This window comes from Triturus cristatus, chromosome 11, assembly GCF_964204655.1.
Source record: "Triturus cristatus chromosome 11, aTriCri1.1, whole genome shotgun sequence".
NCBI lineage: Eukaryota > Metazoa > Chordata > Amphibia > Caudata > Salamandridae > Triturus > Triturus cristatus.
In genome coordinates, this window is record NC_140594.1 from 145,556,306 (window position 1) to 145,583,611 (window position 27,306).

The following is a 27,306-nucleotide window of genomic DNA, read 5'->3' on the forward strand; positions in this document are numbered from 1 at the left end:
AGTTTATTTCTTAAGGAAAGATCCTATCCACCAGCAAGCCAGATCAACAGATCAACTCCAACTGCCCTTTCCAAGAACTCCGTCTCCCCAACCTTCCAACCCACAAAGATTCTACATAACCAACACTTGTCATACATAGCAACTACAGAATAAAGAACCCAGATATGTCATGCCTTACAACCACAGTAGAAATGGAAGATACCACAGAATGCCTTCAGTGCAAGCCGGATCGCCCGCAGCTCCAATAGGTTGATATGGAGCCGGAACTCCGCCAGAGACCAGAGGCCTCTGATCTCCGCCTCTCCCATGTGGCCCCCCCCATCCCAGGAGGGACGCATCCGTCACTACCGCGTGCTCCGGTTGGGGAAGGGAGAGGGATCTGCCACTGACCCAATCGCGGTCCGTGAGCCACCACTGCAACTGTCTTGCAGTGCCCTCCGAGATCAAGACATGGTCGGACAGTTTGCCCCGATGCTGGGCCCACTGAAACTTCAGGTTCCACTGCAGAGCCCGCATCCGCAGACTGGTGAGATGTACCAGCAGGATGCAGGAGGCCATCAGACCCAGAAGCCGCAGCACCAACCTGACCGAAACCCGGGATAGAGGCCGAAAGATTGGAATCAGAGCCTGAATATCCCGGACCCGCTGCTCCGGAGGATAGACCCGGAACTGCGCTGAGTCCAGAACCGCTCCGATGAAGAGGAGCTTCTGGGAGGGACTCAGATGCGACTTCGGCACATTGATGGAGAACCTCAGCAAATGCAGGAGGTCGGCCGTAGTCTGGAGGTGGGAGACGACTGCCTGGGGCGAGCCCGCCTTCAACAACCAGTCGTCGAGATAGGGGAAGACTGGAACCCCTAATCTGCGCAGGTGAGCTGCGACCACCGCCATCACTTTCGTGAACACACGAGGGGCACTGGTGAGGCTGAAGGGGAACACGGTAAACTGAAAGTGCTAGTAGCCTACCGTGAACCGCAGGTAACGCCGGTGGGCCGGCAGGATGGGGATGTGGAAATAAGCATCCTGCAAGTCCAACGCTACCATCCAGCCTCCAGGGTCTAGGGCAGCCAGAACCTGAGCTAAGGTGAGCATCTTGAACTTCTCCTTCCGGAGGAAGGCGTTGATGCTCCTGAGGTCCAAGATAGGGCGTAGGCCCCCTTTGCCCTTTTGGGAACCAGAAAGTAGTGGGAGTAACAACCCCGACCTACTTCTGGGCCAGGAACGCGCGCGATGGCCCCTTTGGCCAAGAAGGCCGTAACTTCCTCCTGCAGAAGTTGCAAGTGATCCCCCGACATGCGGTGGTACTGCGGTGGCATGGCTGGAGGGGTCGCCTAGAAGGGGAGGGAGTAGCACCTTCGGACGATTTGCAGCACCCACCTGTCCGATGTGATGGTACGCCAGTGGAGCAGGTGATGGCGAACTCTGCCTCCCACTGGCGTGGAATGGGCCTGAAAGCACGGACTAGGAGGGCTTTGAGGCAGATGCTGCCGGGGTAGATGTGGACGGACCGGCTCGCTGTCCCCCTGCTCCGCCTCGGCAGAATCCACGTCCGCGACCGCGTTGAGGCTGGTTCTGCGGCATGTGGCTAAACGGACGTGAGGGGGCGCCCCTTCCTTCGTTGCAGGGATTCTGCTTTTGCACAGAACTATGCGCAGGAGACCAGGACCTCAGAGAATTGTGGTGTACCAGAAAATCCTCCTCAGAACCCAGAACCCCTTATCCGACTAGCTTAGTATCTCATTCGTTAACCTAGATCTAGCTAGGTGGTCCCAATGTATAGACAAACCAGAACAAGCGACTTAGATATTTCTCAGGAGTGGTGGGAATCTGAAATACCTGTTCGTACTTATTTATTAGTCCACAACTGAATAATAAAGACGCGGTAAAGTTTAAAGAGTTTATTTTATAAACCTCGCGTCCTAAGATGCAGTACTTTGGCTAACACTAGCAGACTAACGATACAGATCAGAATCATGAGCATTATTACAATACCATATAGAATGAAAGGAGCAATCATACTATTAATGACAGTGGTATACGGCCACACTCCTTTCACTATAATCTAATACATTATTATTATTAGACTATTAGAAGGTCTCTTAGGCTAACAGGGGGGACCCCATACCGTATAGATCAGCTTAGTAGAATCACATCAAAGGATCAGCTCTCACAGCATGCATCAGCTCTTCTTGTTCGAATGAATGTAAAACCAAACTGTTCTGCAATATTAAAGACGCTCGTCCTTCAAACATTGGCAGCTGTATGCATGATATGTCTAACAAGTGTCTACGATCAATCTAAACACAACACTCTGTACCTTCTAGTGACCCAGACGCGTTCTTTGCATGATGTACAGACCAAGGGCACATTTCACGGTTAAGAATGTATAACAACCGTTTGTTATTCTGTAGGGCAAAGACGAGTCAGCATTTTACAAAATGAATAACACATAACAACAGTGTCGTGTGCAGCGCAGCAGAAACAACAAGCTCGCTTGTTAACTATGATCTCGGTTATGCTAACTTAGTGTTGTAAATAGGGCGTGGCTTAGTCCATCACACCCCCCCCCCATGATCGGAGCACTAACCAATAGGGATACATTTATCAAGAACGCAGAGTTCAAGTGACTTAGAACGGACTCAAGGACATACAAGATAAGTGTAAAGTCCGATAATAAAAAAAAATGTTCGTTTAAAAAATGAAAAAATATTATGACAAAAGGTAAGCAAAATTTTCGTAGAAATTTAACAAATCTGGATGCAAGCCGCATTGACAATGTCAATCAGTCAATCCATGAAGGTATATGCACCGTAAGTTGCGACTGCTTCCAAGAGGAAATCATTGGAGCGTCCCGCAAAAGTATCAGCCATCCAGTTTAGTAAGTGAAAGGAACATACATGTTCGTCAATTATCGGAGCATCCAGCACCATGATAGGACAACTGTCAGTCTCCTCAATATAACTTCTTTCAAGGAAATCAATAGCTGCCTCTCCGATATCCCAATTTCCACGGACTCCGTGTGTCGCACCCAAAGCCATAAACGCGACACCAGAACAGTCGAATTCATGAGCCACTAAGGGACACATTAGTTCATCAAAATCCGGGTCAGGCGACGCCAAGTTTGACAGGCACAAGTCCAGAGCCCATTGGAAGGGACAATCTAGGCAATGAAAAACAGGTTGCACACACGTAAAAAAGGGAAACCGGAAAGACAATCCATACTTGACGCTTAATACCGCCAGTGGTAAGGTGCCATAGAAATCAAGCATCCGGCTACGAAGATGGAGCAAGCTCAGCATTCTGTCTTGCAGCTCCCGGTGTGCAGCCATAGCGAAGAGCGCAAATCAACAAAAGGATCCCAGCCACCAAAGCGAGGAGCAAGGGGAACCCTCCGAAGACACTCGAAAAAATAGAATGTAAAAATGCGGGGATCACACCAAAAACAGTCTGGAAAGAGGTCACGAGTCCGGAGCCCACAATTTTAAAAAAATTAACAAGGCCAGTCGTAGACGAGGCATTAAAGATAGTTTGAATCAAAGTTCCAAAATGGAGGGGGAGGTCAGTATTTAAAAGAGCTTGTACCTCAGTCCGTGTGTTTGCAACATTAAGAAGAAATGTTTCACGGGATGAAGTTAACGCAACCTCCTTTTTAGACAAAAGAGCCCTTATTCTGCTCATCCTATTGAACTCCGCGTTCAAGGTTGGAATCGCTGGCCAGATGGATATATCGAGTCGGCCTTGCGGGGGTGGGAAAAGGACGTTATTACAGCAAACTACTTTTTGTGTAACAGTCACTATGTAAGGAATACCCACTAGCATCCCACAGCAAGCTTCACTATTTAAAAGCAAATAACTACCGTTGGCAAGCAGCTTAATAGAAGACGTTATAACTGGCATTGGAATCCCCTTTAAGACACAAGCTAAATTAGGAGCGTGTATATTGCAAGCGCCATGTAATTGTATATGTCTGCAAACAACAGAGTGATCAGGAGCGGAACTGCATTCTTCACCTTTTAAGTAAACTTCCTTGCCATCTCTCACGCATCTGTAAGTGAACGGAAGTGACCAAACTTCATGCAGAAACGCATCACCAAGTTGTTCGTATCTGCCGATAGCATAATGTTTCATACACGAACTAAACTTAAACAAACTGAACGGTAAAGTTACTAATCCGTGTACTAACCACACGGCTGAATTTAACTCAGCTACAGAAAAAGGTAAAGGTTCTAATTTTTCAATGTGCAGCAATGCATAAGTAGCATCTTTCATGGACATGAATTGTTGTTTGTCAGTCAAATTAAACGAAAGGAACAACGATGAAATATTCATGTAATCCCAAGGGACTTTCCCTGCCTTTAACGTTTGCAATGTCCATGCAAACTGCATAATTGAACGCAATTGATTTTGACCATGATACAACACAGATACATCATCTTGCACAATGTCTACAACAGAAGAAACAATATTATCTAATGTATAAATCCTTGAAGACAACGTATTAATACTATTATCTATCACAGCCAATACTTTTTCCGTATTGGCCTGGTCAATAGCACGTAGTCTAGAAGCTGCCTCAATTTGCGACAACTTCCAAACTTCATTGTAAATAGCATAAGCCCATCGTTTAGATCTACCATTAACAGGACCCTTAATGAAATCATTCAAATCTATTTTTTCATTTAAACGTGACAAATGAAGTTTAACTGAAGTTAAGGTAGAATATTACAGCCATGACTGACATAACTTACCTACAGAGTAGGTAGTCACCGTGTGTGAAGATGTGAAACGAGGGTCAACCCTAAGTTGTGTATACCCCGGGGTCAAATCTAGAAACCGCCGTTGACAGGAATCGGAGCTTGTTTGCCATACTAGCCAACCCTCAGGATTCAATGTTGAAATATTGTAGGTGCCATTGGAAACAAGCGACTGCAACCCAGTAAGGGACAGATCTGAGTGATTTTCCCAACCAGGATAAGCACCCAGATCAGGGATCGAGGGGGAAATTAATTTTTTAGATATAGTCAATCCAAAACAGGTTGTCTGAAAAATAGATGAATTTAAAAATAAAATATGGTTAGGGATAAGAAAGGCACGATGTAAAGCTTCTGTTCCTTGTACCTGCCACGGTTTAGTTCCCCAAACCGATTTAAGATCGATAGTAGCTTTCCATACGTCATAACCTCCAATAGCCAATTCCTCCATAAAGGATTTGGAATATAATAATTTTGTGTGTGTCAGTCTGACCTTAGAAGCGGGTTCTACCGCAACCTTAAAGTAAAAAGACTCAGGGGTTGACACACTAAAATCCGAAAAGTATGTGAATTTTTTCCGTCAGTCTGGCGGGGCTGGTCACGACCCTGAGTGCCCCTTCCTCTTCCACGTTCTCCACCACCAGAGTGCGAAGTTGATGTTTCCTGTGAAGAACGAGGAGAGCGTTGTTCAGAAACCTGAAACCTATCAGGTGACTTAATACGAGTACGATCGCGCAAATCATAAGTGCGTTCACTATACGACTGAACTGGTGAGGCAGGACGAGAAACCTGTTTCTGTTGCTGCTTCTCTTGTTTTTTGGCTCGCCAACTTTGTTTAGGAAAGTTGGGCTTTTCGTCTTTTGTAGACGAACTCACCTTAGTTTGTTGTACTACATCTGGAATTTTGATGGTGGGTTTTACACCTAAGGCACTACGTCCAACCATCCTGTAGGCTTTCGCAATAATTTTTGCGAATTGCCGAGGCTTGTCTTCGTCAGCCAGAAGCTCCAGCATATTGCCTACTTGGAACTGCATGGCATCACCTTTGAGGTTGCCCATTACCATGGAACAAACCACATCGAAACTGTCGACAAGCCTCATTCCCAACTCAATAGCTGCCTCCGCACCATGACTTTCTTGAACTTTCTTGATAACGGAGGGTAATACAGCCATAGACGGAGTGCCGTAGCACTTCGAATATGTCGCAGCAAAGATCTTGCCCTAATTGTCACAATCAACAAGCTCAGGGACCAGGTCTTTGGGCAAAGTAATGGTGAGTATCCTGTGTTTATCCACAGGTGTAGTGTTTGGAAACACGGCTTCTAATTGATCAAATTTTTCTGCAAGCCAGTAAGGAAATTCATCCTTACTGAGGGGGTGCTTGCCGACAACCGCGTTAACCAAAACAGGGCTTATCACCACCGCGTGATGGTGATCCGCCCCGTGTCCAGCAACCGCAGGTGTTCCCACCTGAACTGTGAGTGACACATACTGCACTAAAGCCCTATGGACCGTAATCAGGGCAGTGTGTAGTGTTCGGAAATCACCCACTCCCACCGTCAGGTAGCGTGGGTGTGGAGTATATCCGGCCAGTACCGGCCATGTAGCTCCCGCAATTGACAACGGGCCCATTCTCGCCGGTACGACCTCATGGGGGAGGGCGCCATTAAACCAAATTGTATGCTGCCAGGCAGTAATAGGAATTTCCAGAGTCCGATATGGGGCATAAGCCGCAGGTACAGCCGAGGCTGAATATTCGTGGAACAAGTTATCGTCTGCATCCACCTCCGCAAAGGTCACCCATGAGTAAAACAACTCATACGGGTAGGTGGTATCAGCACTGACCACAAAGACTACGGACATCCCGTCATCAGGTACCCCATACGCCCTCAGATGAGCGCGCAGGGGAAGACTACTATGAGCGGGAATATTAACCGCCATAAGGACTCCTTAAAGAATAACAACGATTTACTCAGTAGCACTTGGGCTCAAAAATTATAACCTTTTTAATTCTCAAGCTTGATAGAACCTTTAGTCTAAACCCAGGTAGGTTAAACCCTCACTCAAGTTTTCCGGAAACGAGAGCGAGGGTTGTTGTGGACTAAAATTAGCACTACTAAAGCGTCTCAGACGTTAAGACCAAACGTTAGGTGCGCCATGTTGCAGGGATTCTGCTTTTGCACAGAACTATGCGCAGGAGACCAGGACCTCAGAGAATTGTGGTGTACCAGAAAATCCTCCTCAGAACCCAGAACCCCTTATCCGACTAGCTTAGTATCTCATTCGTTAACCTAGATCTAGCTAGGTGGTCCCAGTGTATAGACAAACCAGAACAAGCGACTTAGATATTTCTCAGGAGTGGTTGGAATCTGAAATACCTGTTCGTACTTATTTATTAGTCCACAACTGAATAATAAAGACACGGTAAAGTTTAAAGAGTTTATTTTATAAACCTCGCGTCCTAAGATGCAGTACTTTGGCTAACACTAGCAGACTAACGATACAGATCAGAATCATGAGCATTATTACAATACCATATAGAATGAAAGGAGCAATCATACTATTAATGACAGTGGTATACGGCCACACTCCTTTCACTATAATCTAATACATTATTATTATTAGACTATTAGAAGGTCTCTTAGGCTAACAGGGGGGACCCCATACCGTATAGATCAGCTTAGTAGAATCACATCAAAGGATCAGCTCTCACAGCATACATCAGCTCTTCTTGTTCGAATGAATGTAAAACCAAACTGTTCTGCAATATTAAAGACGCTCGTCCTTCAAACATTGGCAGCTGTATGCATGATATGTCTAACAAGTGTCTACGATCAATCTAAACACAACACTCTTTACCTTCTAGTAACCCAGACGCGTTCTTTGCATGATGTACAGACCAAGGGCACATTTCACGGATAAGAATGTATAACAACCGTTTGTTATTCTGTAGGGCAAAGACGAGTCAGCATTTTACAAAATGAATAACACATAACAACAGTGTCGTGTGCAGCGCAGCAGAAACAACAAGCTCGCTTGTTAACTATGATCTTGGTTATGCTAACTTAGTGTTGTAAATAGGGCGTGGCTTAGTCCATCTCACACCTTGGCCACAAAAGGGGCGAACAGCAGAAGTTTGCGGTAGTTTGTAATAATACATCAATAAAGGAAGACTGCTGCCATGTTTACTGACTACGCTGATGTATTAGTGTGCTGGATAGATGTTCTTTCTCTGCTACGCTGATGTATTAGTATGCTGGATAGATGTTCTTTCTCTGCCTTTCCTTTCATAGGTGTTATCAATCACTTGTTACAAGATTAAAGTATTCACTAAAATACACAGTCAGAGCACAGGATATACATCATTAATCAAACCCAAGTATCTGGTGTCCCTCTAAACATTCCTCTCATAGTTGAAGCTTTGTGCTAAATAGCATATGCCCATGTTTATATTAAAACTGAAATTGATGTAAAAAAACCTATTCACAATTGAAGAATCAAACACTAATGCCTGTGAGGGGTGGCAATCATTAACATACAGATGTTTCTACTTTACCACAGTGACAAACAACCTTCACAAGGGTACTACACAGTGCCTTTACCACACATTATATATATATATATATTCAAACTCCAGATTTCTCCTTCTGATTGCTCGGACGCAAGGGAGTTGGCGCACACACCGGCGGAGCACGCCGGAAATCCAATGTTCCACAAATATCCAATAACGTGCGCTCTCAATACCAAAGACCACGAAAATTGCGGTGAAGGGGGGTTTATTCACAACGCGTTTCAACTACAAGAGTCTTGATCACGTGAATATTAGTGCTCGTGTTACTGGCTGAATAAGTACTCATGGGCTATGAACATAAACAAGGGACCACTGCACGTCACGACTGGTGACAACGGCAGACATCTTAGAATGGTCTCAAACATCACTTCAATGCAGTGAATAATATAAAACAAAACGTAATAGCGGTGTAACACAATTTGCAGCAAATGGCAGACATGTAAAGGAAGCACATAGCAACATAATACATTTGTCAAATGTCAATAATTGATGATCCCATCATTTCGACACATTTGAATAATAAGCAAAATACACAGCAGTGTTCATCAATGTGCAGTGTGTCAGGACCCACATGTAAATAAATGTAAATATAGTTAACCCAGAGGAATAATCTGGGCAATCCTAGCCAAACATGTTCACCACAGATGTAATCACGACTATGATGGATGTACGGGCAAGTGCCCCTATATCAAATTGATGCCTCGCAAGAGCATGGCAAATAGTCGCAGTGGAAGAGATACAGATACAGAGTATACACACTCGCGGCTTACAAACGATAGTCCGTTGCAACATCCACGCTCAAGTGACTGTTTGGCTCTGTTAACGTTATGATGGCCACAGAGTTAGCACGCATTTCTCACTGAGTTTGTGGCGGTGAGAAACAACAGAGCAGTCCGATTTTGTTGAATCAGCAAAGAGAACTATTTTCGTCTGAGTACATCTTTCCGGGTGTGTGAGTCAGCAGTGACATTTGACTGGCAGGAGTAACGTGTATTTTACAGGGGTACCATTGAATTCACTTTGAGCGGATACAAAAACAGGGTGTAGTACTTATGGAGGAAGAAGAAGAAGAACGCAGGGCAGCTGCTCTGGCTATTTTCACCAGGAAACCCAAAAGCTCACTAACAACCAAATCAGGAACAACATTGACGTTGTCCACTGATGACAAGATGGCGAAGCTTGAGAAACTTAAAAAAACTGAAATTTCAAAGTGGTGGGAGGCCATCTCTTTACAAAATTATATTGACCAAGAAATGGTGCCCAGGGGTTTGAGAATTTTTATAACACCTACATATGAGACACCCAATCCAGCAATGTTGATAGAATGGTCTGAAAATTCAGCCTTAAGCTCTAGGAGAATGCTTGAGATCCTAGTTAAATATGTCTGCGTTGACAGAGAGGCCATTCTCAAGCAGATACAAGAAATTATGGAAGAACTCAGAGCATTGACAGACAAGGAGACAGTAGAGAAATCTTTACAGAGCATGAAAGAGCGTCTAAAAAACATGAAGAGGAAATTAAAGCACGCAAGGAGAGAAAAATGATTAGAGATTACAATGACTATGAGAGTGGGAGAATTCTCACCTTCAGTAGCAAGTACGATCATCTCTATGAAAATAAGGAGAAACCTATGGCAGTGAGAGAAGAGAGGGAAGAACAGACACCATCACCGTCCACGGCAAGTGAGACTGAGTCCGACGTTTCGGCTGAAGACACAACCAGCCTCGATACAACAAGCTGACAAGTGAATTTTTTTAGAGGAGTACCGTCACCTGCGCCGGAGCAGGCGGACAATGAAGGAGGCTCCGGCGACGAAGACATCAGGATGGAGGGGACGGGGACGAGGCAGCGGACGAGGAAGCGCAGAAACAAAAGGAAGAGAATTCAACAGCGATGGAAGAAGAGGCAGAGCATGGGGCGGCATGGGAAACTACAGAACCCGCTCCGGAAGGATGCGCTGATGGATATGGAAATGGTAAATAGAACCATCATTAATTTGTCTAATAGAATGATGACGGACTTGGAAAAAAGGACTCTATGCCTTGGTCTGTCCTTCTGTCCATCTAGGCCCTTTAACTATACAGAGGCCAGGATAGACTTGTTTAAGTTCATCAGAAAGTTGAAATTAAAAAAATGGCATGCTCTCAAAAGATTGGGCAACAGCACTAGGTTGAAATCTCCAACACATAGATGACAGAATGAGATTACAACTGGAGATATTGACACCCTGATTAACATGATTGAATTGGAACAAGAGGGAACAGGTGAAACCGGAGGGTTCACTAATAATTCCGTCAACCTACGTGGTAGTGACAGTTGTTATATCAGCAACACCCAGATTTTGGATGATTTTGGGGTTACCACTGATGACAATGCACTTTCTGGTTTTAAACCCAAGTCCACTTTTCTCCCTTCTCTACCACATGACAATATAGATACTTTTCATGACTGTGTCTCCAAAGCTTTGTGTACTTTCAGAACGAAGAAAAATAATTTCAAGTTTAATAATCTTTCTCATGACCAAAGGCAGGCCCTCCAGGACCTTGCCGATGACACTAGTGTGGTGGTACGTCCTGCGGACAAGGGTGGCAATATAGTCATTCTGAATAGAGACAAATATGTAGCCGAAGCACAAAAACAGTTGGGGGACTCCAAGAACTACATATCTGTCTATACAGAAACATACAACCAGAGTATCATTGATCTATGGGACAAGATCATAGTATGGAAAGACAAGGGGATTTTGGAATGGGAGGAGTACAGATATCTGAAGAATGACCATCCGGTACTCCCTGTACTTTATCTTCTCCCCAAACTGCACAAAAACCCCATCGATCCCACGGGGCGCCCCATTGTGTCATCCAGAGGGAGCGTGACTGAACACGTTTCCAAGTATGTGGACCACTTCCTGCGGGATTTTGTTATGACTTTACCCAGTTATGTGAAGGACACCAAGGATTTTCTTATGAAAATTCAAGACATCCAATGGAATGAGGAGTTGGTCCTCGTCACTCTTGATGTCCAATCACTGTATACTACTATAGATCATAAACAGGGGTTGGATGCATGTGAACATTTCCTGAATAAAAGAGCTCTCGGACTCAGGGAACACAGCAAGATGCTGTTGGAGATGATCGAGTTTTGTCTCTCCAACAACATTTTTCTGTTCGATGGGGCCTTGCACAGGTACCGCAATGGGTTCATGTTTTGCCCCTAGTTTCGCGAATCTTTTCATGGGGTGCTGGGAGGAGACAACATTAGCGAAACCCGAGTATGCACATTACCTCGAACATGTAACCACATGGATGCGGTACATCGATGATCTTTTCATCATTCGGAAAGGTAGCAGGGATAAAGCTCTTGAATTCATCGAATGTCTCAACACTAACCCCAACAATATTGTTCTCACGGGGCATGTCAGCAACACAGGGGCCGAATATCTGGATGTCAAGATTGACATCATCGACAACCAGATACGCACCACACTTTTCCGAAAGGCCACTGCAGGCAACAGCATCCTCCACGCACTCAATAGTCATCCTGAGACCCTGAAATGGAGCATTCCCTTCGGTGAGTTGATGAGGGCGAAGAGGAATTGCAACTCAGAGGAAGCGTATCTACTTGTTAGTCAGGAGATGTTTGAGCGTTTCAAAGATAGGGGATACCCCAAATGGGCACTCAACAGAGCTAAAGACAGGGCCAATGGTATCTCCAGGTTTTCCACGTTGTTGGACAAACCCACACAGGCCACGAAGGAGGATGAGGACACTACACGTATCATCATGACTTTCAATACCAACTCAGACAACATTAAACACATCCTAGTCAAGAACTGGAACATTCTGAAGAACGACAACATCATTGGCACTAGTATTCCCAACCGGCCCAGCATCACATACAGGAAAGGGAGGAACATCAGGGATATGTTGGTGCACAGCGATGTGACCACATATCCCAAGAGGCATGCACATGGCCTTCAGGGATTTTTTCCCTGTGGTCACTGTAAGGCGTGCAAACAAAGCACGTTCATCAAAACGACCTCATACAAATGGGGTGGAGAAGAGAATAGAACAGTTTCTCACATGCAGTACCACGTTTGCCATTTATGTCATCGAATGCCCATGCAAAATGTGGTACATAGGCAGTACCACACTTCAGGCTAAGAAGCGGGTTCTTGAACACAGCAGGGCCATCACGCATGCAGACGAAAAATATCCTGTTGCACGACACTACAGAGATTATCATTTTTCAGACCCCACCTTACTTAGATTTTTCATTTTGGAACAAATCATAAGTAACCCGAGGGGAGGTGACAGGGTGTTGAGGCTGAGGCAAAGGGAATTGAAATATATCGTGGATTTCCAGACCAAGGATCCTGGGGGTCTTAACCAGGATGAGGAATTGGCCATACATTTGAGAGAATAGTTGAGCAATAGCACTGCTTCTGTTGCTTTGTTTTGAGTTGGTTTGCGATGTTACTATTGTTTATCAGACAGTCATTCACAGGTGTTCCTCTGTGTTTCTCCATGTTTTTTCCGTTTTCCCTTGTTCTCTACTTTCTTCTTCTTTTTCTTTTCTTTTCTTTCTTAAAATAATAAAAAAACTTCTCTTTGCTCTCTTCTCTTTTACTCTTTTCTTTTCTTTTCTTTCTTTCTTTCTCTTCTCGAATTTCGTCATGCTAATGTCATTTCCGTTACTCTCTTCTTCCTTGTAAGAACATGTACTAGAAATTTCAGATGCATCAACATGCAAGTGCATGTTGTGAATGTAACCTTTAAGCATTTGGTAATGTATTTGATCAATTTTAATATTTTGTATATTTCTGTATATTTTATTTCAGGAGGAAAGGAAGGGGCCCCAACACCGGCACTCACCTTGCACGGGCATCCTACCCTTTTCCCCCTTTTTCATCACTGTCATCACCACTAGTACTGTGAGTATGGGCATTTGAGAACTTTGGACCACCACCTGTCTATCAACACGGTCAACCCCACTTGGGGAACACCTACTCTGTATCTGTATCTCTTCCACTGCGACTATTTGCCATGCTCTTGCGAGGCTTCAATTTGATATAGGGGCACTTGCCCGTACATCCATCATAGTCGTGATTACATCTGTGGTGAACATGTTTGGCTAGGATCGCCCAGATTATTCCTCTGGGTTAACTATATTTACATTTATTTACATGTGGGTCCTGACACACTGCACATTGATGAACACTGCTGTGTATTTTGCTTATTATTCGAATGTGTCGAAATGATGGGATCATCAATTATTGACATTTGACAAATGTATTATGTTGCTATGTGCTTCCTTTACATGTCTGCCATTTGCTGCAAATTGTGTTACACCGCTATTACGTTTTGTTTTATATTATTCACTGCATTGAAGTGATGTTTGAGACCATTCTAAGATGTCTGCTGTTGTCACCAGTCATGACGTGCAGTGGTCCCTTGTTTATGTTCATAGCCCATGAGTACTTATTCAGCCAGTAACACGAGCACTAATATTCACGTGATCAAGACTCTTGTAGTTGAAACGCGTTGTGAATAAACACCCCTTCACCGCAATTTTCGTGGATTCTTTGGTATTGAGAGCGCACGTTATTGGATATTTGTGGAATATATATATATATATATATATATATATATATATATATATATATATATATATATATATAAAATCCAATTCGGTTCACAGACACCGGGTTCCGCAGCGCTTCATGTGGGTGCGATCTCCTGCGGCCGAACCACGCTGCTACTTATTCAACCACAAATCTTCCTGACAGGAAGAAATAACGGGGCGCACTCCCGAAGTACTTTTGGCACTTTTTATTGAGTTTTCTCCTTCATTAGAAAGGGCATTAAAGCAGGATTGATCAACGCGTTTCGATGTCTCCTGACACCTTGCTCGCGATCAACTGGCCCCTGTTCAAGTCTCTCTTAAAATATTTAAACTGTTTTGATGTCACTTCCTGTTCGCCTTCCCAGCGGCCCCTTGCATTCCGGAAGATGTAGTATCCAGCTGCTTTTCATTGAAGGGAATGTTTTTATTTAGGAGTGACTAGTTTCCAATTGTTCTTTTCCTGTTCACTCACATTTAAGAAACACCATTCCTCTTTTTCTTTCAATTTTTCTCATATTTCCGTGTCACTTTTTTCTTTTTAACTTTTTCCCCACCAGTGGAGCTAATTATTTTCACTCTTTTCCATCTTTTGCAGCGTCATTGAGGACAGTTCTTCTCTCATAAATGAATATACATTTCCTCCGATTGATTCCGGCCATGTGGACTTAGAGTTCTCAAGTTTAAAATATAGCGCGATTCCTTCTGGCGCAATATCTTTTCTCGATCTCCGCCACTGTCTTTTTTTGGGATTGTCTCTATTCCAAAGAATTTTAGCTGCTTCCAGTCTCCTTGATGGCATTGCTCCATATGTTTTGACACTGCGTTTGTTCGATCTTTGTGTATGGTTGCCCTTACGTGCTCCATTATTCTTTTTTTCAGTTTGTAGATGGTACCTCTGCGGACATGGGCATTCTACCACATACACTGTTTATTGTGTCTTGCAAGTGATCAATTGGCGAATTTCCCATACTTTGGTATTAGCCAATATTACTTCTTTGGTTGGTTTCGCTATTTGGCACATTTTACACAAATGGCACTTCACAAAGCCTTTTGTTTTCAACCATGTATCTTCCTTTTTCTTCCCTTTGAAGTGACTGTGAATCAAATGATCTTTTAAATTCCTTTCTCTTCTATAGGTCACCGTGGGATGATTACCCACTATGTCTTTCACAGTACTATCCAATTGGAGAATTTTCCAGTTCTTCCTTAAGATTTTCTCAATTTGATTACTTTCTTGTGCGTAATCCATTATCATACGTATTTGTTCAGTTTTCTCCTTGTTCTCAATTTGTTTTACCGCTAAACAGTCCTCTCGTGTTCTTTCCCAACACTTTGTTACCAATCCCGGCTTATATTTTCTTCTTATGAATCGTTTTGCTATTTTTTCACTTTGGATTCTCCATTCCTCCTCTTCACTACAAATCCTGCGAATCCTTAAGAACTCTCCATACGGGATGCTGGAGATTAAAGAGTTTTGATGAAAGCTAGTCGCTTCTAGGTTGGCATTAGTTGCTGTTACTTTTCTATGTAGCGTTGATTGGATCTGATTATCCTTGATCTAAATTTCAGTATCCAGGAAAACCAATCTTTCCTTACTCATTGTGTAAGTGAATTTTAGATCCTTAGTACAGTTATTAATCACATCAAAGTATTCCTGGAATTCTGCCGCTGTGCCATCCCAGATTGTTAGCAAATCGTCAATGAATTTTTTCCAGCTGACGATTTTATTCACAGCCTGGTAATTCATTATACTCCATGCTCTTTCCTGCTCACACCATCCCATGGCTAAACAGGCATAACTGGGACTAAAACAAAATCCCATTGCGGTCCCACTGTTTTGACGGAATATTTCTTCACCAAATACAAAGATATTTTGATTAAGGCAGATAGATATCATGTCCAACAGCATCTTGTTGTAATTACTGTATTTCATGTTTCTCTCCTGTAGGAAGTAATTACACGCTTTCACCCCCATGTCATTCCCAATGTTTGTGTAAAGGGCTATGACATCCATTGTTATCAATTGGTATGACTATAACTTGTGCCCCTGCAATGCTCTGCTTATGAACTCAAATATTACATCACTCATGACATGGTCAGTGAGATCACTGATGACATTTAAAATTACATCAATCCTTTACTTTTCAGGGCAAGGCCCGGGGAGGTGGTGGTCCTAGAGACCCAGGGGGGCCTGCGGGGCTCCCTCATTTTGTGTTATTTAGCTCTATGAAGTGGTGGTTGCCCGGCCTCACAAAAAATGTTTGAGTGCCCCAGAGAGGTGGTAGTCCCTGGGGCTTATAGAGCCTGAGGAAGGGGGACCCTATGCAACCCCATCTTCTTTAAAGAAAGGCCCGGGGAGGTGGTGGTCCCTGGGGCTCCAAGTGCATCAGGAAGGGGGCCCCATGTGCCTCCTTTAATTAAACAATGCCCCGGTACCCTGTTGCGTTCTGTGGCAAAAATAAAAAAAAAACATTTTTTTTGCCCCAGAGGGACCCCACAACCAGAGCTAAGGGGTCAGGATATTTCTACCCTGCCCCCTTTTCTTTTCTTCTTTTATGTTTTTTCTGGGGCCCGGCTGAAGCTGAAATTTTTTTTTTTCACATCTCAAAAACTACTGAACGGATTTACACCAAATACCAAAAAGGGTTCTGTCAGGACCAACATTTGGTGTAATTCCATCGGTTCGGGCGGAAGTCATGTCTAAAATCTCTTTGGAAATGACCATGGGAAAATCACTTCCCCCCCCCCCCCTCATTTTTTCTTGGCCCCCGCTTGAAGTATGGTCCCAAAACTTTCCATGCATAACTATAATTGCCAGCAAACGGTTTAGGGAAAAGTTAGTGAGAATTTGTCAAACAGCACCAAAGATATAGGCAAGTCAAAAAAAAGCTTCTCCTATGGTAATATGGTTCTAACTATAACTAACTACTGCCAACCGGGATGGGTTTTTTAGGGTTAGGTAAGCATATTGGGCAGTAAGGGTATTTTAAGAGTTTAGGGGTGGTTAGGGGTATTGGGTGGTAAGGGTGTTTTTAGGGTTTCATGGTGGATAAGGGTATTGGGTGATAAGGGTAAATAAAAAAGGGAGGTTTGGGGGAGAGAGAGAGAGAGGTGTGTGTATGTGTGTGTCTAAACACTTAAATAGACTTCGCTTGCGTGGTAAAAAATTGCAGAGATGCATGGTAAAGGAATGCATTGTGTTTGTGAGGGTTGTAGTGCCATACAGCCCCACAGCTTATAGCCGTTAATGTGACAACCACACTTTGTCAGTCAGTATTGGAGGCAGTGTGGGTCTCAGCATCTGATTGATTAAGGGCTATTTTTATTCTTGTATAATAGACTCGTGTGCAGTTCCTAAGTGAGGATGGGAGTGTTCAGGTCTGTTAAGAAGTGCCCTCACACACCCCAGAGGATGTCATGCTTCATTATTGGGCCTGCTCCTCGTCGGGCTGGCGCTGCAATGCATGACGGGCACCCGCGAAGGCGCTCTTTAACGGAGATCTTTTGTTGATGAAGCCGTTGGGTGCATGTGGGTGTGTGGACTAGGTAGTGCAGTGAGTGCACAGTGGTGTTTAAAATAGGTCTAAGGCAGCCCTTTTGCTGAGTTTTATTCGTATGGTGCGCTAACCTAACTAAAAGCAGGAAGCCCTCCGTTAAAAATTTCCTGAGCGGGGGCCCGATGATGAGCAGGCCCAATGATGAAGCATGACCACTTCTTAACAGACCTGAACAATCCACCTTCACTTAGGAACTGCACACCAGCCTATTATGCAAGGTTACTGTTAGAATTGGGTGTCTCTAGTCGGCAGAGTAGGTACCTTTGACCAAATAGGGACCCTTGCTTCTAAGTCAGGGAAAGGGGATTACACTACTGGATAACCCCTGCTCACCCCCTTGGTAGCTTGGCACGAGCAGACAGGCTTATCTCAGAGGCAGTGTGTTAAGCATTTGTGAACACATACAGTAATACAATGAAAACACTACAGATGGACACCACACAGGTTTTATAAAAATAACTATTCTTTATATAGACTTAACACAAGACCACCAATGACAAAAATCCACAATACTGTACACAAAATTGACTTAAAGATGGTAGAATTAACATAGTTCAAGTTGATGGTAAATGCCACACCGTTCTCACAAAAGTACCTGGATTCATAACGCAAAATAAACAAACGGCTCGCAGCGTTGGAGATGCGTCGGTTCCTTGCTTCGGGGGAGACGATGCGTCGCGCCTCAATAATTGCAAAAAGTAGGGGATGCGTCTTGATCCTTACCGGAGAGGAGGTGATGCGTGGATTCTCGTGCTGCAGCCCGGTTGCAATGCGGCAAGATGGCACCTCGATGCGATGCAACAATCCGGTGAGATGCGATAAGATGGTGCCCTTGATGCAACAATGTTGAGTCAATGCGTGCACGCCCTCGCAGCCTTGCGGCGACTCTGTACTTTGGAGACGCGACAGGCCCTGCGACATGCTTCTCCGGTGATGCGACGACGACCCTAATGGATGCAACATGCTTCTCCGGGATGCAACAGCAGACAACTGTGACGAAGACACGCTTCTGGGGCAATGCGATGGCGGCATGCTTCTCCGGCGATGCGACGACTACGGCTGCGACATGCTTCTTCTCGTTGCGTCGCGCTTCCAGCTCCCAGCGACACGCAGGATTCTGCAGATAGAATTCCCAGCAAGGAAATTCAGAGGGGAGCTGGTGGTGAAGTCTTTTGTCCCTGAGACTTCAGCAGGAGGCAAGCACAAGTTCAAGCCCTTGGAGTAATATTCTGCAAGATGATGAAAGTCCTTTGAAAGTTCCTTCTACTCTCCTTGGCACTGAAGACACCACTGTAGGCAAACCCAGCAACACTGGCAGGGGGGCAGTACAACTCCTACAGCTTCCTTTGGTTCTTCTCCATGGCAGAGGTTCGTCTTGTTGTTCCAGAAGTGATCTAAAGTCTTGGGGTCTGGGTCCCCATATTCATACTACTGTTCTCTTTGTTCTCTGAAGGGCAGAGAGGCATTTGCCCAGTCCAAACCAGTTCTGGTCAGTCCTGGAGCACTTTGTTGACAAGACCCCTTCTTTCCTTTCACACAGTGTAGGCCAGGTACATCAGACGCACCACAGGAGGTGGAGCCAGCATTGTGGAGGGAAGGCACAGCCCTATTCAGGTCCTAGGTGCAACTCCTACCACCCATCTACATGCAGATCTTTCTATCAGCCCTGTGCTGACTCACCCTCTCTCCTGGAATCCCCCAGCCCCTGTCACTCACAAAACCAGACACACAATACACAACCTAGCAGAGGCAGGCTTGGACAGTTAAGCAAGAAAATATCTACTTTCTAAAAGTGGTATTTTCAAACACAGAATGTTAAAACCAACTTCACTAAAAGATGTATTTTCTCATTCTGAGTTCAGGCATACTAAACTCAAATTTCTACCTAGTTCCCTGAATCAATTAGGATTATAAGATTAATAATCAAACTGCCTATTCTGGCCTATGGGGAACAGGTAGCCTTGCAATAGTGAAACACAAAAATGGCTGTAATTCACTATTAGGAAATGCCACACACAGCAGGGCATGTCCTACCTTATACTTACAATGCACCCTGCCCTTGGGCCTACCATAGGGGTGTCTGATATGAAGAAAAGGGAAGGTTTAGGGAGTGGCAAGTGGATGCACTTGGCCAGTCAACATGGCAGTCAGAGACTGCACACAGGCTCTGCAGTGGCAGGCCTGAGACACACTTTATAAGGTGCTTTTGTGGGTGGCACAACCAGTGCTGCAAGCCCACCAGCAGCATTTGATTTACAAGCCCTGGGCACACATGGTGCACTGTACTAGGGTCTGACAAGTAAATCAAATGACCCAATCATGGAGTCACTAATCAATACATCAATTTAACAATAGGGAGAGTATATGCACTTTAGCACTGATCAGCAGTGGTAAAGTGCCCAGAGTCATAAAACCAACAAAAACAGGTCAGACAAAATACAGGAGGAAGGCAAAAAGTTCAGGGATGCCCCTGCAAAAAGGGCCAAGTCCAACAGTAACAATTAGGGAGTACGTGTGCAGGACCTCGTTAAAAAGCTCCTGGTTCCTCTTGTTTTGAGACTAATTTTTTTTCTTGCCACAAATCATGTCCAGTTTAAGTCTGCTTTAATTATTCTGTTTGTTACTTCTTTCAATGTTCAAAATTTATGGCTAAATCCAACTGCTATGTGATTTGACCATCACGCTAGTAAAAAGCAGGTAACTACTCCTCTACCCATAAACCAAAGGTTCCGCAAAATAGGAGGTTTCAGAATACAGAGAAGACTGGATAGTGTCTGCCGGAAGTCATATCTCCCAGCACATACAAGTTTCTCTAGTCATCACAGGTTCTGGGAACTCTTACATTTGGCTAGAATTGCATTTATGAATCTGTGGAGGGTGAAAGAATTGCACAGTGTAGCAATGAAAAAACTCCCTGCTTCTATTGAAATGGAAACAGCATGCTTTCCAGAGGCTGGGCCCATTCCTTTTCTAAAAGTGAAGAATGAGCAGGCCCTGATCCATATGTTACAGTGGTTATTCTGACAAAACATGTGCGGCTAGCGATCACAGGAGAAGTCTTGTACTAGTGAGATAAAACAACGGAAGTTACATGTTTTTGGGGGGATTTCCTTGAGGAAGGGATAAATAGGGTCTATTTTGATTCATCACTGTGCTTTGTGAGATCTTTAACACTAGTTTCTTTTGTTCATTATAAGCAAAATCCAAACTGTAGTATATAGTTTCAATCCTTATAATGTATTAAGGAGATAAGTAACATGCATATATAAACAGAATTAATCAGTTTAAACAAATAATTATAACGGTTTCACTGTTTCATGTTCACTCTTTTATTTGTGAGGAAAAATATATTGGAAAACAGAAAACAATGACATGGATGATGGACAGTCATTTTGCTGTTATATTAAGGAGTGGCATTTTTTCAGATAATAAATGACATTGGTGAATTTTTCTCACTAAAACCAAACATACGTTTTAAAGATATAGACTAAATATAAACTCTTTTACAAACTAGGCAAACTTTTAATGTCTGTTTCAATAGTGCCAGTAAAGATCAAGTCAAGAATAAATAAAATTAATAAAAGTTAAAGTTTAAAGTTACAAACAAAAAATATTAACAGTACAAACAGATCATCAAACAGTTTGCTCTTACTTGGTGATCATCTTTGTCAAGCTGTTGTAAACTTTACGTTCCCAATATCCATAGTATTGAGCCATTTTGGGGTCTCTACCAGTATTGGTGTGCACAACTAAACCTTCCATTTTGGTAAGCAATGGCCCAATAGCAGCATATTTTCGGACAAGAATTTCTATGTCTTTTGCACGTTCACGCTCAATATACTCAAAGAAATCTTTGACACCTGTAGAAAAACATACAATGCCTGATCACTGATATGTAAGTCAAATAAAACAAGCAGAAACAAGCTCAAAGCTCAAGATTTTCTTTGTCTAACATGAACCCATACAAAGGCTTGATCATTGTAGTATGCAAACATATTGATTAAAGGCAGACTTTCCCATAACTACTGCAAGTCCAATGCTATCAAAAGGACATTACATGAGTAAGCCATGGCAAGGAACTGGTTACATCCAGCCACAGGACGCCACTTAGAGCGATTGGTAAACTCCACTCTCCTGGCTTCACCAGAGTCTCACCCATTACAATTCAATGGACAAATTGGTGGCTGTTGGGCCCCAACAAGATGGAGCCCTCCACCAAGCAGTTTTCTTATTTTCAAAAAGAAAATCCTGAAACTTAATTTTCTTTTTCAACTTTAAAAATGCAATGTTCCCACTCGCCTTGAGAGTCATCTTCCAAGTCGAGGAGAGCATTAATGTCATTTTACTGTCCCTCACGGCTAGGGTTTGCCTGACGGTGACTGACAGTAATAAAAAAGGCCATATGTCTGCCCATCCTAACTGGGTGTGCGGAGGTATAGCCATTTCTCCGACCGTCCTTAGTCCATTGGACTGTCCAAGAAGTTTGACTATGGTGGTGACAGAGAAGTCACTGCCTTAGCCAAACCTATAGTCCATCCGCATCTAATGCAGATAGACAAACAACTATGTTTGACGGTATGTATACTCCGTTCAAAGGAGTATACATACAGACAACATGTAAATTAGCCCCCATGTTTGGTCGAAATAGTGAGAGTACAAGGTAGCAGAAGATCATATTCTGAGTTGTCATCAAGTTAGAGTGTCAGTATAACGTTAAATCTCTGCGATGTAATGACGCCGATACAGGTTTTACTTGGTAATCATCCAATGGGAAGATGATATTGTGCAGCCACCAGATCTTTTGTTGATGGAAAATCATGTAGATTTTCTGACGTGGCACCCCATCTATACACAGAAGGAACACTAGTACAGGGGCATAGTTACTGGAGCCAAGAGGTGGGGGCCAATGCACCCTTTTATTGCTATACTTCAGTAACAAATCAGGCCTATTTTCCTTGTTTGCACTAGGGCCAATTGAACTTTTGCTACACCACCGAGGAAATTATCAGAAAATTAAACATATTGGCCTTCCTTTGTTTAGTAAGAAAACATGTAGGTTGTGCCCCTCTAACTCCTGAACAAAGAGTTTACTTTTGGGAACTGTAATGTTTAATGTATGACATTTTACATCTTATCTCTACGTCACTAAAATCTAGTAAGATGAGACCACAAAGCGATTACTGTACAGGCCACAATGACCACATTGTCCATAAACAATATCAATGTAAGATAGGCCATTTAGTTTAGGCACATCTGGTGAAAGACCTAAGAGCATGGCATGAAATAAGTGGCAAGAAACAGCCTTGTCAGAAGCCTCTCAAACCCTTTTGCACCATATCACACTGTGGCTGTAAAATAAACATAAAGTACCGTAATTCATTCAATCAGTCCTGCATGCAACCTTTAAAATGTCAGAATATTAAACAATAAGTAACTAGAGATGGTGTCAACGGTGGCTTCCAGATCTTTCAACTGGCCTCTTTTTAATAAATAGTAGTTCATAATTACATAGTACAGCTTACAGCAATGCATAATGAGACCCGCAATCAATATAGGATGACTTAAACTCATAATATTGTTTCTGTCTACCCAAGCCTGAAGATTAGCAAAGATTTATAGAGCTGCATCTAGAAGTCCTGTGGAGCAATATCTCAGGTAAACTTTCAGCCCCCTTTTTAGCTGTCAAGTCATGCTTTTGTTTTTTCAAAAATAAATAGATAACATACTTACATGGGGGTGTTTTGGTCAGAAGACTTCCTTCGCTGGTCAGTTAAACTGTTGTTCATATTTGGTTTCCCCCCACCACAGCACACAGAGCGAGTCAGTCCACTTTACCCATTGGCTCTCTTAACTTTGAGAGATAACACAAAGCCTGTGCACACTGTTGACATCCTATAGAAATAGTCCCTTTCTCTTCAGTGACAAAGACGGTTCAAAGTATCCTGTTTAGTCATTTTTTATTTTAATGTTAAATATTGGCTATTTATTTTGCCTGCACTGTGGCTGCCCAGTTTGATGGGAATTTATTTTTCACCTGCTTTTGTGCGTTGCTGTTATAAAGTGTTTAGGTGACACTGTAACCTTGTAGCTGTTTGAAAGTTAAATGCTTGGTTGGATGTAATATATTCATGTGTAGATCAAAAACAATAGCACTAAAGGAAAGTGTGCACAGCAGCTGAAATGCTTATAATTTTAAAAAACAGCCACATCACTGAGTGGTTTTTAAATTTAGATTCTTATTGCATGCATATTGCGGCTATGTTTAGTTGGCAGTATATTTTTTCATTTTTATTTCTGTGACATATATTCATATATTTGCAATAAAAAAAAATATTAATCATCACAAAAGCATGCAAATGTCAGACCTATTTGGCTTTGCTAATGCTTGTTTTATTAGTATTGTTTCATAATTTGTTATAATTTGATAAATAAGAAAGAGAATGTGAATATTTTAACATGTGAAGAGGCGGCTAAAGTTCTGCTTACATTCGTTGGACCACTTTTCAACTTTATATGAAACCTTGGGAATTTCGGTGGCTCTGAATAGGATGTCGTTGAACTTTCCAAGCTAACAGTTGATAAGAGTTAATAAGAGTCAATGACTTAATGGGGTGTCGCTTGATATCATTTTGTTTATATCTAATTTGAGGATTCCACTTCTTACAAATAGAACTGAAAGCTGTACATAAAAGGATAACATATCAATGTCATGGGCAATATGTGCATAGCATTCTTCTAAGATGGTTACAGAATTCCCCTTGGCTTGATATAGACCTACATTGCTTCGTGATACCACAATGAAAATAGAAGTATGGTCTTTCTATCACATCTTCAAACATGAGTTGAGGAAATTGAAATTTTCATGTATGTGCTATGGGGCTCTGTGCAAGGCTTTTAATTGTCCAAGCTGAGCCTTAACTTGCATCCACTTACACTGAAATATGCATTTGCCAAAAAAGACAAATTCTACTTACATTTTGCGTTTCACAAAATGAACAGCAGAACATTATGGTTGGTCCTAGAGCAAAAGGGTGCATATACTACCTTGTTAAATCGAATGAAATGTATGAATGAACACCCGGTGGTAACAGTCAAATCGGGAGACTATGCTGCTTTATTTGATCTATGAATGCGGTTTTTCAGGGATATGACTGCACGTCTAAGGGGGTAGCTTGGCTCAGGTCACCTGGCTCAACACTCCTTTTGGCTTTTCAGGCCTGCATCCCACTCAGCTCGCAATCCTGCGCCACATCACTCAAAAAGAACACTACACCGATTTTTGTAAAAGAGTTACTGTAACTTTATAACATTTCATCACATTAATCGACAATACTTTTCTTTTAGTTTACTTTTACATCCACGAGTTTTTACAACACTTCAATGAGTCAATTAAATGGCCACCTAGTCTGCACAAGGCTCTTTGATCAGGCGGTTACCCTAAGTAATATACTTCCAGAAAACCATATATCATCCTCCCTGTGCATATAGATGCTTACTTGAAACTGATACCCTCCTGTTATGAATCAGATGTTTACCTCTAGTTGCTACATTCCAAAATCGCATAGTTACATCACTTTACATTGAAATATTCCCTTGGCATCAATTCTCTGCTGTTGCGACTTAAGTAAATAACTCTAAAGGTGATATTTCCAATTTCACATCACTTTACATTGAAATATTCCCTTGGCATCAATTCTCTGCTGTTGCGACTTAAGTAAATAACTCTAAAGGTGATATTTCCAATTTCACATCACTTTACATTGAAATATTCCCTTGGTCACTGGGAAGGAATCTATTAGTTTTAGCGCTAAACCCACCAGTCTCACCAGTTGCCTGACAAACACAGCGTCGTGCTGGGCTCAAGACTTGCATCAAACTCTCCCTCCCGGTCTATCTTTGCCCCGCTTACTGAGTTCTCCTTGGTGTTCTCCTGACGGCAGTCCGGCGAAGTCTGGTGTGGCGTCCCCACAGAGCAGGCGGGGCTTCACACGCGAGTGACAGGGATCGGGGAAGATGGCGAAATCAACCCAACCCTCTACCCCCTCACTCAAGACTCCCTTGAGGTGTGTACTCCCCAGCGCACTTGCTCCGGCCGCTGTTCCTCTCACTCCTCAGGAAGCGCGCCTGCAGCTCTCCGTCGTCGCGCCGCTTGCGGGGGCGCGGCCTGCGCTGAGGTACGAAAGCAGTGGGGCGGCGCTACGGCGTCAGCCCCACTCACGTGATCCAGGGACGGCAGCCTCTAGACCGGAGCTCGTCTCCACTGCCCAAATCACCTCAGGCTGGCAGCAGCAATGCCCCCTCACCGGTCACCGAGCCCCCTCAAAGCTCTGCGGAAACAACGGGCCACCTCCGGGGGACACCTGCTCACCTCCCGATCCCGGGGGGGGTTGGCGACGACTCCAGGTAACGCCTCGTAACCAAAGGGGGGGAGGGGGGTTGAACTTTCGAGGGCTAGAAATTCTTCGTCTCAAGCCAAGATGTAAAGGGACCCCTTCTCAACTGCGGGGTACCGATCTCCCCCACAGACGAGGATCAAGGGGGAAGTGCTAATTTCAGGCTGCGCTCCCAGCTCCGACCTAGTAGGGATGAGAGAAAGGGGGTCCCAGGTAGCGATTCTTCCCTCAGTCCTCCTTCAGGGTTATAGCCTCCTCGAGCTTCCCCCAGGGTATAATGTCCTCACAACCCGTGGCAGACGTCAGGGGCCGGTCAGAAGGTGGGGGGTGGTATCACTGGATAGGAAAATCTTGCAGACCCAAAGACCTGTCTTCACCTGACCTAGTGCAGCCACCTCCCCACTCAGGTGCCTTACTCCTCACTATCTGGCTACTTGCACACTTCTAAAATGGCCGCTCACCTGCCACCTCTATTTATCACCTTGGGCCTGACTTGCCAGAAGGGCCCAGAAAGTTCTGGAAACCCCCATGGCAGTCATTGTCCAGGTGCTGAGGTGACAGTTGGTGCCACCATTTTAGAATCTCACCTCCCTTCCCTAGTTTCCCTCAGAGGAGCACCTTGCGCCTTTCCCTCATGTAGTGAGAGTAAAGCGCCCAGAACCTCTACATTAGCACCTAAAAAGTTGGATAGACAGAAAAAATGAGAAGGGGGGAAGGGACAAAAATAATAAAATGAGGAGGGAACTGCCAAAGGGCTGACAGGTCTAACACACTATAACTAAATAATGATGATTTACGTTTTTAAGCGAATATCTAAAAATAATCTGTGAGGTCATAAACTGAGAATCAGACTACGTTTTCCCACAATTGGAAGTATTATTTACAATCAAATTAAATGGTTGCCACTTTTACACTAGATTGAGAAACAAATGATGAAAGCAAAGGCAGCAATCAAGAGGTCTACTCATTATCAGAACATTAATCAGGAGGAATCCATAGTTAAAATACATAAAGCATAATCAATGGCAAATGCATTTTACAGCCAGTAATCTATGACTATATAGCATGAGTAGAGAACAAAATATTTGAAACTAGATCTTGCATATTATATACACCTAGATTGTTATGTATTTTTATAATTCATTAAGAACTTGTGGATTTTTCAAACCTGGTTGCCTAAATTTCTTTAGTACTGTGGATAAAAAAGAGCACTAATAAGGCATAAGCACTAATTAGGCATAATATGCACTCTGGATGTTGTGAAGAACATTTCCTGGCAATTATATATGACAATAAAGCCTTGAACATATGGGTCATGGTCATCGGTTCAATGACCTACCTCTATGTTAGAAGAAGATGATGTAGCAATAAAGTAAATATTCATGGGGATTGTGTTGTGCAACCTCAAG

At 43.4% G+C, this 27,306-nt stretch overlaps 1 protein-coding gene across 1 annotated transcript in view; it reads right to left on the minus strand.

Moving 5' to 3' along the window:
- DNAH10 (dynein axonemal heavy chain 10) overlaps positions 1-27,306 on the minus strand; it is a 1,995,301-nt gene that overhangs the window by 1,356,097 nt on the left and 611,898 nt on the right. Inside the window, exon 18 of the mRNA XM_085636177.1 lies at positions 21,157-21,364. Coding sequence (XP_085492303.1) covers positions 21,157-21,364 — 208 coding nt within the window. The remainder of the gene's footprint in view (positions 1-21,156; positions 21,365-27,306) is intronic.